The 16,998-nt window shown below is 46.0% G+C and overlaps 1 protein-coding gene across 6 annotated transcripts in view; it reads right to left on the bottom strand.

The window, feature by feature from the left end:
- LOC120915600 (neurotrimin-like) overlaps positions 1–16,998 on the bottom strand; it is a 903,107-nt gene that overhangs the window by 86,098 nt on the left and 800,011 nt on the right. For all 6 annotated transcript variants that reach the window (XM_040326247.1, XM_040326251.1, XM_040326246.1 and 3 more), the window contains one exon: positions 16,367–16,492. In XM_040326247.1, coding sequence (XP_040182181.1) covers positions 16,367–16,492 — 126 coding nt within the window. The remainder of the gene's footprint in view (positions 1–16,366; positions 16,493–16,998) is intronic.

Raw genomic sequence — 16,998 nt, 5'->3', positions numbered from 1 at the left:
CATATCTAACCAAGAAGCAGGAAACATGGCAGAGAAACAATACTGCACCATGCACAATGACAGTAATAACAGGGAAATGTCCCTTATCGTGGCATTGTACACATTTCATATCGATTCGATTTCATCTTCTCAACCAAAAAATAAAAGGCGTCATTTCAGAAATGTTTCTCTCTATTCTGAAGTATTTACCTGGATTCCAGGTTTGAAGGAAGGAATGAAGGGCAGAAATTAAAGAAACAAAAAAAAAGAAATGGGGGAGGGGGAAGGAAGGAAAGGGAGAAAATAGAAGGGAAAGATGGATGAGAACATAAAGGGGGAAAAAAAGGGGAGGACGAAAAGGATTAGCAGTGAGGAAAGGAAGAGAGAAGAAGAGTACAGTGTATATCTTAGAAGTCACCCCCCCCCAGGAGTACATGGTCTGCCATGAATATAGGAATTTGCCACATATCATGTGAGGACAGAGAAATAATTGTATTAAAGTCACATAATGGTCACTCAACCTATGAGGGTGCCTTCCTGGATTCCAGCAGATATCAGATAGTATAGACATGGCACGCCCATAACTAGGATGTCATGACCTCATTTATTACACCACCCAGGTGACATCACATGACCAAACCATGAGAGAGTGAGAGAAGAATTCCCATTATAAAGGATTTGGGCACAACCTGTCACCATCTGGTAGTGTATGCACAGTCAATGCCAGCAAGGGACCTGATGAGGATGGTGCAGTAAGTGAAGGGGATAACAGGGGGTTGGAAAATGTTAGGGAATTCTCGGGGGGACGACGACGATGATAGGAAGTGGCGTAGATACCCGCAGGTAATGCGGCTATCTATGCCCGGTAGTGGGAGCAAATACCTGTATTAAACAGGTTTCTGCTCCTCCCTCCCCCTGAAAGGTACCAAATGTGACACCAGAGGGGGGAGGGTTCCAAAAAAGCGGAAGTTCCATTTCTGGGTGGAACTCCGCTTTAAAATTACATATTTAGAATTTGTATAAACTAGAGTCACTTTAAACTAGGCAGTAAGACTGGCAGCTGACATTCCCACCAGAAGGTTTGTACTCTGGAAATTGCACTGGCAAACTTGCTAGTCCAATGTGACAATGGCAGCTAAACCAAGAAGACGTGTTAGGGCTGCCTCCATCCTGGCACACAAAGCCATTAACACCACCTCTGTTATCCAGTGCAGACAACAGTAAAGGGTATAATTGCTAAGCATAAACATATGGTGTGTTTCATTGCCAGGTATCATCTACAGATTTTACAGTTAAAATGTAAAAAAATATTTTCAGTTTAGAAATGTTTTTTTAGCAAACAGATCACTGGAATTGACATCTTGTTCTGTACCTCGCTTCAGAAATTATTGTAGCTTTTGTCTGGCGAAATTGTGGCTTTCTATATGGAGTCCCCCACTCTCCCTTACATCACAGTGTACCCCCCTTTCCTTATGCTGCTGCTGGAGAAGAAGCTGGATGCATTGCTTAAAAGCAGAAAGTAGGGGTCTGGAGCTGCAGGAGAGGTGCGAGGGCCACATGAAATGGCCTGGAGGGCCAGATTCGGCCCGCGGGCCTTGTGTTTCACACCTGTGATTTAGAGTTTTAGTCATACTCTTAATTGACTAATTTATTAAAGATACATACTTTAAGATCCTCTTTAGGTCCCCATCTTCAGTATTATATAATTCTAAAAAAATTGTTCTAAAATCCAAATGTTTATACAGTTACACATCTAGTAGTATGGCCATTGTAAAAGGTCAAGATATTTAGATAGAGCTCAGAGCTTTGAAATGTTATTAGGTAATTGACTAATGTACTAAAGATAAGAAGATCACACTTCCCTGATAAGAGGCTAAGGGGAAATGTCCAATAACAATGGCCATATGCTTGGGTTCAGAGACCGTAAGGAAAACAAGTTCCATTTACTGATCCTTTCATTGTATCCGCCACTGCTTCATCCATAACTACCTTACAGTAACTACTTCATCCACCTCTTTCTTCACCACTCCCTTTATAACTACCATCACTGATCCTTCTATTGATCCCTTCACTGCTCCCTCATTCCCTACCTTCCCCAATCCTTCCATCTCTCCCATCACTGCTCTTTCCAGTGCTCCCTTCAAGGCTCCTTCTAACGCACACTTCAGTGCTGCATTCATAATTACCTTATCCGCTCCCTCCATAACAACCTTCATCGCACCTTCCATTATTCCCTTAACTGCTCCTTCCATCAAACGATTTACAAATGTTTTGTAACCACCCTCACTATTACTTTCATCCCTTACCACAGTTTTCCTCTAACCGCTCCTTCCGCTCATTGTATCATTGACCGTTCTGCTCCCTTCATTGCTACCTCTAAAATGGCATTCACTGCTCCTTCCATCGCATCGTTTATCGCTCCATCCATAACGACCTTCACTGCTCCATTCATCAGTCGCTACAGTGCTCCCTTTACTGCTCTTTTTATTGCATTCTTCACCGCCCATTCTATAACTACCTATCCATAACTCACTTCAATACTCCCTCCATAACTTCCTTCAGTGCTCCTTCCAAGGCTTCCTTCATTTCTCCATCCACAACCATCATATTGACGCAATCTTTTGCCCCCTTCACCACTCCCTCCATAATTACTTTCACTGCTTCTTTCATTGCCCCGTTTACTGTTCCTTCAATTAATTCCTTCACTGCAGCCTTCACCCCCTATCTAGAACTACCTATCCATAACTCACTTCACTACTTCCTTGATAGCTACTTTAACTGCTTCCCCATTCTCTCCCCTCACCACTCTGTTCATCAATCTATTAATCACTCTGTTCACAGTTCCTTCCAATGCTCCCTCTACACTCTTTACTGCTCACTTCACCTCTCTATCCATAACTACCCTTCACTTCTCCCTCCATAACTACCTTCACTGCTCCTTCCATTGCTCCCTTCACAGCATCTTCCATCACTGCTCTTTTCATAATTACCTTCATCCTTTTCCACTCCCCATAAAGACCTTCATCTCTCTCATGTCACTGTTCTTCACTACTCCCTCCATAGCTACCTTTACTACCCCTTCCATCACTCCCTTCACGGCTCCCTCCATCACTCCCTTCACGGCTCCCTCCATCACTCCCTTCACTGCTCACGCTATCACTTTTTTTACTACTTCATTCATAACTACCTTCACTGCAATTGTTTCCCTCGCCGTTCCCTCCATCACTCCTTTCACTCTTCTCTTTTAACTATCTTTAATACTTTCCATCAATCGATTCACCACGCCCATCATTGCTCCTTCCACCAATACGTTCACAACTCTCATTCCCTTCACCATCCCCTCAATGACTGCCTTTACCATACCTCCAATGACTTCCTATACTGATCCCTCAGTCACTCTTCTCACCACTCTTTGCATCAGACTCTTCCATTGTGTCCTTTACCACTTCTTCATCTCACGCTTTACTACTCTACCCATAATCCCCCTTCTCTAAGCCTTCTATCGCTTCCTTTACTCTTCCCCCACTACCTTCACTGTGGTTTCCATTGCTCCTTTCACTGCTCTCTCCAGGACTACATTCACTACTCCTTTTATCGCTTACCTTCATTGGCCCAGATTCAAGAAGCAATTGCGCCTGTGCAACCATAGGTTACACGGCGCAATTGCTTACTTGCTCCGGCGTAGCGAATGCTCCTGATTCAGGAACATCGCTACGCCGACTGCAGCCTAAAATCTGCGCGGCATAAGGCTCTTATGCCACGCAGATTTTAGGCTGCATTCTAGCGATGACCGCTAGGGGGCGCTCCCATTGTGATCTGTGTATAGTATGCAAATTGCATACTAACACCGATTCACAAAGTTGCGCGAGCCCTGCGTACGCAAATTACGTAGTTTGCGTACGTCTGGTTTCGCGTAACGTTACACATCCTAATAGCAGGCGCAGCCAATGCTATAGGATACCCACGTTCCCGTGTCGCGACGTTCGAATTTTACGTCGTTTGTGTAAGTGAATCGTGAATGGCGCCGGACGCCATTCATGTTCACTTTGGAGAAAATGACGTCCTTGCGACGTCATTTGCCGCAATGCACATCGGGAAAGTTTCCAGACGGAGCATGCGCTGTACGCTCGGCGCGGGAGCGCGCCTAATTTAAATGATTCCCGCCCCCGGCAGGATCATTTACATTGCACGCGCTTACGCCGGGCAATTTTGCCGGCGCGCCCTCGCAATTTACGGAGCTACTGCTCCGTGAATCGAGGGCAGCGCAAAATATTTGCGTGGGCGCAGGGCAAAATCGTTGCCCTGTGCCTGCGCAAATAAAGCGCAAATCTACTTGACCTCTATTACTCTCTTCATTGCTGTATCTATCACTACCTTCTCCAAACCTTTCCTCCTCCACTTTGACCTCCGTTCAGGACTTCCTTTACCATTGCTTTTTTCAGGCACCTTCTGTCTCTCTATTCACTCCTCTTTCTATCAAATCCTTTGCCTCTACCTCCATTGCTTTTTTTCACTATTCTCTATTTTGGTTCCTCCTCCGTTCTTTCAAATGCTTACTTTACTGCTCCCTACATCTCTATCTTCATCACTCATTCCACTGTGTCCTCTATAACTCACCCTTTGCAGCTTCCTCTACTATTACCTTCATTGCCCTTTTCATTTCTGTCTACAGTGCTATTTTCCTCTCTCTCTTAAAAACTCCATCCATTGCTCCTCTCACCTGTTTTTTCCATTGCTTTCTCCATAACTTCCTTCATTACTCCCGCTATCACTCTCTTCACTGTCCCCCACAACTTCCTTCACTGCTCTCGACATCCCTCCCTCCACTGCTCCCTTCACTACTTCTTCCATCATTCCCCTCTTTGCTCCCTTCATCTCATCAGGGCTTTGTTATGAAGATCCAAGAGACAAATGCTTTGTGCTTTATCCCATTTCACTGCTACATTTTTGCTGATTCCCATAGCACATTAGCCCTATGCCAAAATCACATAGCTCTGATATCCCAGAAGGCTCTTGCTCACTCAGGAGCACAGATTATTGGAAGATCTGAGGAAGAGAGCAAGTCCCTCGAAAATGTGTTAGCCTGTTTGACTTATATTGTTCCTCCATGTGATGTGATGTTTCGAGGATTTGAAGCTCAAATTTACTTTCACAAGCGTTTATGTTGGTTTGTGAGTATATTACCTATAATTACATTTTAATAATAAAATATATATGGAGGATAATGCACTAGGCTGGTGCGACCTCTGTATATAACAGAGCTGATATTTTAAACAGTAGGGCCCGGATTCATAAAGACTTACGCCGACGTATCTTTATATACGCCGCGCAAGTCCACAGATGCGCCGTCGTATCTATGCGCCGTATTCACAGTACAAGATACGCCTGAATTTTGTCTTCCTACGACCTACGTAAGTCTCCTATGCCGTTGTATCTTGGGTTCATATTTACGCTGGCCGCTAGGGGCGCTTCCATTGATTTACGCATTGAATATGCAAATGACCTAGATACGCCGATTCACAAACGTACTTGCGCCCGTCGCAGTAAGCTACATTGTTTACGTAAGGCGTACGTCCGGCGTAAAGATAAACCACCAAATAATTGGTCTAAGTCATGTTAGGGTATGGACATCGGGAAATGCCGTCGGATTTTACGTCATTTACGTAAGTCGTACGTGAATGGGGCTGGGCGTAGGTTACGTTCACGTCTTATGAATTGAGCCGGCGTATCTTAGGGAGTAAATTCGACGTGATTCTGAGCATGTGCGCGCATGCGCCGTTTGTTCGGCGCTTCATTTACATGGGGTCACGATTCATTTTAATACAACACGCCCACTACCTGCCTACTTTGAATTAGGCGGGCTTACGCTGGCCCATTTACGCTACGCCGCCGTAACTTAGGGAGCAAGTGCCTCTCTATGTTACATCGGCGTAGCGCATATGAGCTGCGCTACGCCCGCACAAATATACGTTGCTCTACCTGAATCCGGCTATATTAGTTTTTTCACAGTATGTGAATTTTAATATTTGTATCAATAAAAATTGTTTACTTTATTTTTTGGTACATTTGTTTGAATTTTTTTTTTCCTGCAATAAAGTCCTTGGGAGAAATGTTATAGTACTTGTAGTATAATTAATAGGCTTGTGGGCACCTTTTGCTATTCATAACAATATCATTTCTGTACACATCGCCAGAACTAATCACAGCAAATTCAGAGAACAAAGTGTGACAGTGATCGGGGTCAGAAGTCTCTCTTGTTATTTCATACTTGCCAACTTTCATGGCTGGCAGAGTGTAGCTGTGACAACTTTCCAATCAGTAGAATCCTGACCACCAAAGTGCCATCTGCAGACAAGCAAAGAGAAGAGGACAACAGCCCATCTGACCAGGCCGAGAACCACCCACGCCAACCCTGTACATGGAGGATATGGAGTAACCTCCATCAGAGTGTGCCGCACTTCTCAATAAACACTGGGAGCCACCACTCATGTTATCTATTTATAAGCAATACTTAACTTTTAACTTAACTTAAGGGAAATTATACCATTTATTTCCAGGGAGGTAAGTACTGGGATAATATTGTACATTTTCTCTGATGTGACCTTGTTATATTTCAGATTCTCCCTGTAGTGTCTGGCTGTGTCAGACAGTGCAGGTAAAGCTGTTGCTTCAAAACAGGTCAAATGAGCCCAGATAAACATACTGAATACACGGGTTGCCATGCCAAGCTTGTATTGAGGAGCGTTGAAGTAAACCTGCTACTTTGCCCACTTAAAGTAAAATAACAGGTTCTCTTGACAGCACCCCATTCTTGGGTGATAATTACACTCCTTGGGGCAGATTCACATAGAATCCGCGGCGGCGTAGTGTAAGCCATTTACACTACGCCGCCACAACTTACTGGAGCAAGTGCCGTATTCTCCAAGCACTTGCTCCGTAATTTGCGGCGGCGTAGAGTAAATGGCCCGGCGTATGGCCGCATAATTCAAAAGGGGGCGGCTTGTATTTAAATTAAGCGCGCCCCCGCGCCGATCGAACTGCGCATGCGCCGGCCGTAAAAATAGCTCAGTGCGCATGCTCCAGCTCACAACGGAAAACGTCAATGAAGCCGACGTGAGCGTCATTGACGTAAAGTCCTATTCGCAAAGGACTTAGTAAAACGACGGAAAAAGACGACGCTGACCCGACGCCATACTTAACATGGCATACGGCAGACTGACGGAAGGTTACCCCTCATATCACAGGAGCCACTCCATTCCCCACTGCCTCCATCTTCACTGCTCCTTGTGAGCAACCGTCACTCCTCTGTGGCCATTGGGTGGTAACCAATGATACAACTTCTGCCACTTACCCCACACAGAGTGAACTAGGCTCTGGTTCTTTTGCTGGCTGGCTGGTCTGGATCAGCAATATGTTAAGACAGAATTATAAATCTACTGTCTTGTCCTGTGATTGGATATTCCTGTATAATCCCATTCCCTCACTATGGTCTCAGTATTTGTATAGAAAACAATAAGCTCTGTTACATTTCACTGTTGTTTGTTTCCCCAATATGGAGATTTCACCTGACTTCCTCTCCAGATTACATTGATTCCATGAGATGGAGCCATACGCTCTGTACAGGAGATGGCACTATAAATATCAGAATCTTGATGTAGAGGGGGGGGGATAGTCTCGGGGGCAGAGTTCATATACAGGAGGGCTACGTACACGTTCTGAGAGGCAAGGATGAAATCTTAGCTATGTCTGTAAAGCGGGAAGAGGCTGAAAGGGGCGATATCTACAGAGCATTCAGCGCCAGGAGGAAGAGGAGCCATGTAAATAATACAGAGATCAATGTCCTAAAAATAACCAATAAGAGCTCCATTCTGACCAAAATAGTTGCAAGACGGCAGATCGATCCTCCGCAGGGACCAGCACAGACTGCGCCATCCGTGCACATCAGGCTCTGATGGGAGAACGCTGCACTCACACAGGGAAGACAGTCTGTGCTTTCCAACAACCAATCAGATTATAGCTGTATATTTTTTGACTGGATGGAATCACATAAAAAGTTGTGCCTGTCATACTATAGACTCGTCCGGACAATCAGACTATCCGAGGGTTTTCCAGTGATCTTCTGACTCAAATGATCATAATTTATTGTGCAAAGAAGCAAATTATTGATAAAACTGAGCCTTTCAACAATGTCTGGCCTGGGGATTATAGACTTGAAATCTCAGGCCTTGTACTCACGGCAGGACATGTCCGATGAAAACGGTCTGCAGACCGTTTCCATCGGACATGTCTGGCCGGGGACTGCCCGGGGACTTCTGTTCGATGGCTATACACACCATCGAACAGAAGACCGCGCGTAAACAATACGCGGGGCGTGTCCGCGGTGTCGACGCGTCGATGACGCGGTGTCGCCGCGACAATGACGCGCCGGCGTGGGCGGCCTGCCTTGAAAATGCTTCCACGCATGCGTCAAAGTCATTCGACGCATGCGAGGGATGGCGGGCGGCAGGACATGTACGGTAGGTCTGTACAGACGACCGTACATGTCCGGGCGGACAGGTTTCCAGCGGACTGTTTTAAAGCAAGTCCGGGAAACAGTTGTCTGCTCAGAAACGGTCTGTCAGACAATTGTTTGCTGGAATCCTGTCCGCGCGGCTGTACACAAGAGGGAACATGTCTGCTGAAATTGGTCTGCCGACCAGTTTCAGCAGACATGTTTGGTCGTGAGTACGGGGCCTGAGAGTGACTACACAAGTGGAGATAGATTATCCGCCAATCACTGTGTCAGGTTCTGCACTCTTCCCATGACCTATTCCACTTTTCTCAATGCTAGGTGCTGTGTTCTGCTCACATTCTCTTTGTACAATCTCCTCTGTTGGGTGCTGCACTCTACCCATGTCCTAGTGCCCTGGTCTTTTTGCTGGCTAATGTGTATTGCTCTCTACTCACATTCTAGTCCTCTAGTCTCCCTGCTGAGTGCTGTACTCTGCCCACATCCTAGTCCACGGGTCTCACTACTGAGTGCTGTGCTCTGCCCACATCCTAGTCCACTGGTGTCACTGCTAAGTGACGTGCTCTGCCCACATCCTAGTTCACTGGTCTTCCCGCTGAGTGCTGTGCTCTGCCCACATCCTAGTCCACCAGTCTCACAAAAGAGTGGTGTGCTCTGCCCACATCCTAGTCTACCGGTCTCCCTGCTGAGTGCTATGCTCTGTCCACATCCTAGTCCACCAGTCTCACTGCTAAGCGATGTGCTCTGCCCACATCCTAGACCACGGGTCTCACTACTGAGTGCTGTGCTCTGCCCACATCCTAGTCCATCAGACTCCATACTGAGTGTTTTGCACTGCCCACATCCTAGTTCACCAGTCTCACTGCTAAGTGACGTGCTCTGCCCACATCCTAGTCCATCAGTCTCCCTGCTGAGTGCTTTGCACTGCCCACATCCTAGTCCAGCAGTCTCACTGCTAAGTGACGTGCTCTGCCCACATTCTAGTCCATCAGTCTCCCCGCTGAGTGATGTGCTATGCCCACATCCTAGTCCACCAGTCTCCTCGCTGAGCCCTGTGCTCTGCCCACATCCTAGTCCACCAGTCTCCTTGCTGATGGCTGTGCTCTGCCCACATCCTAGTAATCTGATCTTCTTGCTGGGTGCTGTGATCTGCCCACATCCTAGTCCATCAGTCTCCCTGCTGAGTGATGTGCTATGCCCACATCCTAGTCCACCAGTCTCCTCGCTGAGCCCTGTGCTCTGCCCACATCCTAGTCCACCAGTCTCCTTGCTGATGGCTGTGCTCTGCCCACATTCTAGTCATCTGATCTTCTTGCTGGGTGCTGTGATCTGCCCACACTAGTCCATCAGTCTCCCTGCTGAGTGATGTGCTATGCCCACATCCTAGTCCACCAGTCTCCTCGCTGAGCCCTGTGCTCTGCCCAAATCCTAGTCCACCAGTCTCCTTGCTGATGGCTGTGCTTTGCCCACATCCTAGTCATCTGATCTTCTTGCTGGGTGCTGTGATCTGCCCATTGCCTGTTCTGCACACAAGATTTTCTGATATCTGCTGACTCAAGAATCACCAAATCTGCCCCTGCTAGAAATACACATAAGGCAGAGTGCGTCTGTTCTGCCTGGAATGGAAAGAAATATCATTTGACACCTCCGTTGCCTCCGCTTACACAAGTCTTGTAAAACATTATCGCAGTGGGGGCCGACTGTTCACTTTGCATGAAAAGAGACAATTTTCAGAAGAAGCCGGGAATGGAGGGGTCAGGGTCGAGAGGCGGCTCAGCGCTTCCAGGGGGAACAATAATGAGAGGAGAGGGTGAGCATCATCACACAGCAGAAAGTTAAACAAGCAAGAGGATCAGACTAAGAGAATCAGAGGGTGGTGAGAGTCAGCATAGACGGAGCATCAGACACACAAGGGGCTTCTACAGACCACGGTTGGGGAAGAATTAGGATCACTCACTGAGCGCCAATATTCAAAGAGTGACTGTGCATCAAAAAACACTGCCATATTTGGCTGTCATATATAGACACAGATCTGATTATATTTTGTGCCCAGATTAGCACAGCCAATCAGATGAGGAAGATTTTGAACTAGGCACCTGCCAACAACATCTAATCAAATTTTGAATTATGCAGGAACATGTCATGGAGAAATTGTCTGGGTACATCTTACGGTTGTGAGAAAAACAGACAACTGTCACTTTCCACATAAGGCAAGTTATGTCAAAAGAACTTGTCAAGAGAGAGTTAAAGGCCCTGATATTTTGCTAAATTCTAGTCACCTGGCTAATAGTGTTGCTCACGAATATTCGTATTGCGAATATTCGGCTCGAATAGGGCATATTCGAGTATTCGCGAATATCTCGAATTTCGCGGTCAATATTCGCTATTCCGAATATTCGGATTTTTTCAATTTTATTTTTAGAACAGATCACATCCTAGTGATCTCCATCGACGTCTAAAAGCATTGCTGGTATGATTAGAGACCTTGGGCCGAGTAGCTGAAGCGATCATTTTATATTGCCGAATATTCGCAATGCGAATATTCGGCAATAGGAATATTGCGCGATTATTTTCTCCGCCCTTCTTTTGCATCAGAGCCAATCAGAGTGCTCCTACCGCAGTTGTCGAAATTCCGCAATAAATATCGCATTCGCATTTTGCGAAATTTCGATAAAATATCACGAATATTCTGAGCCAATCAGAGGGCTCCTACCGCAGTTGTCGAAATTCCGCAATAAATATCGCATTCGCATTTTGCGAAATTTCGATAAAATATCACGAATATTCTGAGCCAATCAGAGTGCTCCTACCGCAGTTGTCGAAATTTCGCAATTATTTTCGCATTCGCAATAGCGGAATTTCGCAAACATTTCATTTCGATAAAATATCACGAATATTCGAATTTAGCGAATATTTCTCGAATATTCGGCTATATATTCGTGATATATCGCGAAATCGAATATGGTGTATTCTGCTCAACACTACTGGCTAATAGATATTTTTTTTGGGCATCAATACTTTTCTGAATTACAGACAGATCAGGAAGGTCTACATATCCACCCATCTCCTGTAAGTCAATGACTTCAAGTACTAAAGAAATAAGATCAGTATGACGGTCAGCAATGTTGGCCTCCTTTTGTCCACTCATTATAAGTTACCCCTTAATGACCAGAGGGATTTCTGCGCTCTGAGAAAAAGAGATTCTGGCTTGTTTATTAAAACAATATTTCCCTCCAGCAGCAGCATAGTGGCCAACAGAGCTCTCGGTCTACCCTCTTGGGTAGATTTAGAAAACAAAGGAACGTTTCAGCAATGCTCTTCTGTCAGTAAGTCACTGTCATACTGACCCCTTACTTTCTTCTGGTTTAAGGTCCCCCGAGTAACCTAGTTCAGGGGTGAGCCTGGTTGCTCCTAGCAAGCCAACACTTTGGTGCTGATTTACTGTGCATGGGCGTTCCTCACATGCTGGTGATTGACGTTTTGACAAAAAAACAGCTCCCCCCCGTCGCGTAAGCTGCGTCACGACTGGCGAAAGGAGCCGAACGGCGAGTCGGCGCTATACTGCGCATCGCCGTTCGGCTCCTTTCGCCAATCGTGACGCAGCTTACACGACGGGGGGATCTGTTTTTTTGTCAAAACGTCAATCATCAGCATGTGAGGAACGCCCACTCCCGCGGGACTCGCAACCCCGAAGCCATGGGTGAATAGCTGTACGACGGTATGTACAGCATCAAAAAAAACATAACAGGCATAATCGTATTGTAATGTGGGGGGCCAGTGTAATTAGAGAAAGTGTTTTTTAGGGTAAACCTCCCCTTTAAGAAACTCATTCGGAACTAAACAAATTGCACATGTCTACTGTTGACCTAATGAGCCAAATGGCTCAGTTTTGTACCCTTTTCTACTTACAAATTCAATAAAAAATTAAAACTGGCCCCTTGACTATCAGGGTCAGCAACATGTAATTATAGTGTGTGTACAATGCTGGTCAACCCACCCTATTATCTATACATAAGTGAGCATAAGCCTAGGTTCACATTGAAGCGATTTATTATGCGATTTGAGTTGCATGACAAGTCGCAGCCTATTTGAGGCAATAGCACTGTTCCAATTGGCGTGACACCAATTTTTGCGGTGCTGCACCAATTTGCAAAAGTAGTTCCTGCACTACTTTTGCCGATTTCAGGTGCGACTTCAATAGACATCTGTGCATGAAGCCACACAGGTGAATTGCTCTGACCTGGCTACTTTGAAATCGCACTACTTCAAGTGAACTAATGCAACTTCAAAGTGGCATCAATGTGAACCAGGGCTAATCTTGTGTGCTGCCAGGTAGGAAAAGTTGGGTCCTGGGACAGTGAGAGGTCCTCATCAACAAGAACCCATTTACTTACTGCAGCCTCAAGGAAGACCTGTCAGGACAAAAATGCGGGAGTGGTTGTGCTAAAAAGGAAGGAGGAAAGTGCTGAATCATTCTCCAACGCTCAGTATTTCAGGGATGTTGGATAGAATGATGAAGGTAGCATACAGCATGTTCATGGTAAAAAGGGATACGCAAACTCAGATTTTTTTTTGGGGGGGGGGGGGATATTTTGTATGTAGGGTGGGGATCACATTGCAAACCTCCTATTCAGGAATCACACAGAGAATATGAAGGATTGGAGGTCTATCTCCACCCACTAGATGGCTCAGACCACTTTGATGTTGTCCATGGAAGGTGTAGTGCTGCATTCAGAGCGTTGAGAAGAAAAGTGCAGACGTGAGACGGACAGAAGCATAAACAGCCGGGAGAAATGCCATGAATTTTTCATCCTCCTCAATGTATTATTGAGCTCTGCAGAGTCCCAAATTCTCAGCTATGAAACGCTCACACAGGCTGGAGGGGCTAGGAGAGCCAAACTCCACTGTAATATGGAGGTAGAATATGGATCTACATTGCCTTTCTTATATAGAGGGGGCAGAGAGAGTCTAATGTGGAGTGAAAGCAGTGGTCTTCTAGTCACCGAGGAGCCACAAGTCTCTGCATGCTCCCTGATGTACAGACAGTGGCCCGGATTCAAGAAGCAATTGCACCTGTGTAACCATAGTTACACAGCGCAATTGCTTACTTGCCCCGGCGTAACGAATGCTCCTGATTCAGGAACCTCGTTACGCCGACTGCAGCCTAAGATATGCGCGGCATAAGGCTCTTATGCGCGCATATCTTAGGCTGCATTCTTGCGATGGCCGCTAGGTGGCGTTCCCGTTGTGCTCAGCGTATAGTATGCAAATTGCATACTAACGCCGATTCACAACGTTACGCGAGCCCTGCGTACGCAGTTTACGTCGTTTCCGTACGGTGTTTTTTCGCGTAAGGCTGCCCCTGCTATTAGCAGGGGCAGCCAATGTTACGTATACCCGTCGTTCCCGCGTCGCGAAATTTCAAATTTACGTAGTTTGCGTAAGTGATTCGTGAATGGCGCTGGACGCCATTCACGTTCACTTTGAAGCAAATGACGTCCTTGCGACGTCATTTGCCGCAATGCACGTCGGGAAAGTTTCCCGACGGAGCATGCGCTCTACAATCGGCGCGGGAACACGCCTAATTTAAATGATTCCCGCCCCCTACGGGATCATTCTAATTGCCTGCGCTTACGCCGGGCATTTTGCCGGCGCGCCCACGCAATTTACGGAGCTACTGCTCCGTGAATCAAGGGCAGCGCAGTAAATTTGCGGGGGCGCAGGGCAAAAACTTTGCCCTGCGCCTCCGTAAAAAAAGCGCAAATCTACCTGAATCCAGCCCAGTGACATTATTGGTCAGTTATGATCGGCAAAGTGCTAGGATTCATGGAAAAAAGACAGCGATACCGAAAATAAATAGGAGATGCTATAGGAGGATACAAATCTACAAAATCATTCAGTGCCATTACCAGCCTGCAGACATAGAAAGATGTCCTATTCTCAGTATATAGAAGAACACAGCAGGGCCCATCTATACCGGGACTTAGACATGGGAATTAGTGCAGAGATTAGCAGAATTTACACTGTGGGGTTTCTTCAGAAAAAACTGCTTCTTGTTATAAATACAGTCCGACCGACTGGCGGACGGCTAACATCGCCCAGAGCGGAAAACACAGAACATTCCTCTGCATAATACATAAACAATGAAAATACACTTCCTTCTATTGAGTGAAGAAATAACGATGAATAGCGCAGTATGAACGCCACTGATACAAGTGGCTGAGGCCCATTCACACATCAGTGATATTTCTACCAGTCGGCTGGTTGTGGCTGAAGATGGACGGCTGGATCCAGCACCTTAGCTGATGATAAAACAATTCCTCTCCGGGGAGTTCCGTGATCCCACATTCACTGCTCCGTGTTTTTCTGCAGTGGCAGGTGGTTTGTTCTGTAGTGCGTTTCCACACAAATCGATCTTCCTGCAGTTTGTGTCACACAATATCTGTCTCAGAGAATTGGATGAAGGAAAAGTCCCCCATGCCCAGGAATAACAAAATACCGGTAGTTTTTTCTTTATATGGAAGAAGCAAAAATAACAACTGAAAGTATTAAAACCCACAAAAGGCAGCTATAAGTCCCATACATGAGCCTCCGCAGACCACGCTAAATCTGCATTCTAAGCATACACTTGTTGGCACATATGGACACCCATTTAACACCGAGGCCGATTTAGGCTGGGTTCACACCTCCGATGGAAGTGGCTCACAGCAGGGGTCCGGTACATCCCTGTTCTCCATTTCAGGGATGAATTTGTGCCTGAATTCTGCCCTGAATCAGAGCCAAAGACGCATTGCACTCCTGTGCAAGCCACTCCGGAGCCGCAACGGACATACAGTATGTGAACCAGCTCCACAGAGAGCCGGTCACAATCTCCTTTCATGCAAATTGGATGTGGAGAAACCCACATCCAATTCACATAGGTGTGAACCCAGCCTAAAACATCCTGCAGGAGTGACACACTGGGGTTGATTTGCTAAAGGTAAATAAACTGTGCACTTTGCAAAGTGCAATTGCACTCTGCAAGTGCAGTTGCTCCAGAGAATAGTAAAATAAGGTAAGGCTTCAAGGAAAAAAAAAAAAAAAAGACGTGCAAGGAATATACCGTATTTATCGGCGTATACCGCACAATTTTTCTCCCTGAAAATAGGGGGGAAATCACGGGTGCGCGCTATACGCCGATAGCATACCTCGGAGGGGTATGAGCGCACGCCGGAAAACACCGAGCCATCATCTCCTCTCAGCTCTTATGCACAGTCCCGCCTCCGCCACCAGCATTGGACCAGTGTTCTGTCTGTCACAGTAGATGGTCCAATGCCGATGGCGGAGGCGGGACTGTGCGTGTGTGATGTGACAGCCGAGTGAGAGCCGAGTGGAGATGACGGCTCGGTGATTTCCGGCGGGCGCTCGTCCCCCTCCTTCCCCCCCGAGGTATGCCATAGGTAGGCTACTACGCTACAGTCTCGTCCAGCACTATAGCCTCGGCCAGCGCTACAGCGATGCCCGTGTTTAAGGGTTTCCCCTTCACCACAGACTGCTGAAGCCTGCTTACATATATACATATATAATTATTATTATATTTTGTTGCACATGATTGGATGATGGAAGTCAGCAGAGCTTCTGCTCATTTATTAAGCTCTGGAGCAACTGCACTTTGAAAAGTGCTGGGTCTATTTGCCTTTAGTAAATCAGCCCCACTGCTTCATCTTTTCCTGGTGATGTGATATCAACCGGGTCCAAAAGTAACGGGATACAAACCCTGCAGGGAGCAATTCATAAGTTCAGCCTTGTAGACAAAGCAACTGAATTCTGAGCACTAGTACAAGTACACTATGAACACCATCATGTACATAGCAGTGTGGGTAACCAGCTGTCACTTACCTTTAGGAGACAGATATCTCCAGGTCACTACTGGCTCCGGCCTTCCGGTGGCAATACAACTCAGACTGACATTATTTCCCTCATTGACGGCTATGTTGGAAGAGATTTCCACTATCCGAGGGGGAACTGAAAGACACAATTAGGGATAACATTGTGAAATAACAGGAATCAGAATGGATGGGTCACAACTGTCCAAATGTCACCTATAACCCATTATACAAACATAAATATGTCATTATCAGTGAATCACTCGCACAGTATAACTTCTGAAATACGACACATCTAAAATATGGAGCATTGTATTCATATACAGCCAATCCACTGAAAACTGGTAGAGTAATGATGTGGATAGAGTGATACGTTCACTTGAAGCTTTATTTTCTGCAACACATAATATAATATAATACGTATGTATAGAGGGTGGGATGCCAAAAAATTGGGTGGCTGTGCACACAGTGACAGGTCCCTTGTAAAAGACGTGGTGGAGGATGAGTGACCCATTGATGGGCATGATCCATCCCCATTACCAATCACGTGTGGATTGAATAAAATGTCCTATTTTCATTGTTGAATAAATAGAAATTCCTACAGGTGGGAGCGCAGAGCATCGTGATTCGTCTACAAATGGACTT

This window comes from Rana temporaria, chromosome 10 (assembly GCF_905171775.1).
Source record: "Rana temporaria chromosome 10, aRanTem1.1, whole genome shotgun sequence".
NCBI classification, from domain to species: Eukaryota; Metazoa; Chordata; class Amphibia; order Anura; family Ranidae; genus Rana; species Rana temporaria.
This window is presented reverse-complemented; position numbering and strand designations above follow the sequence as displayed.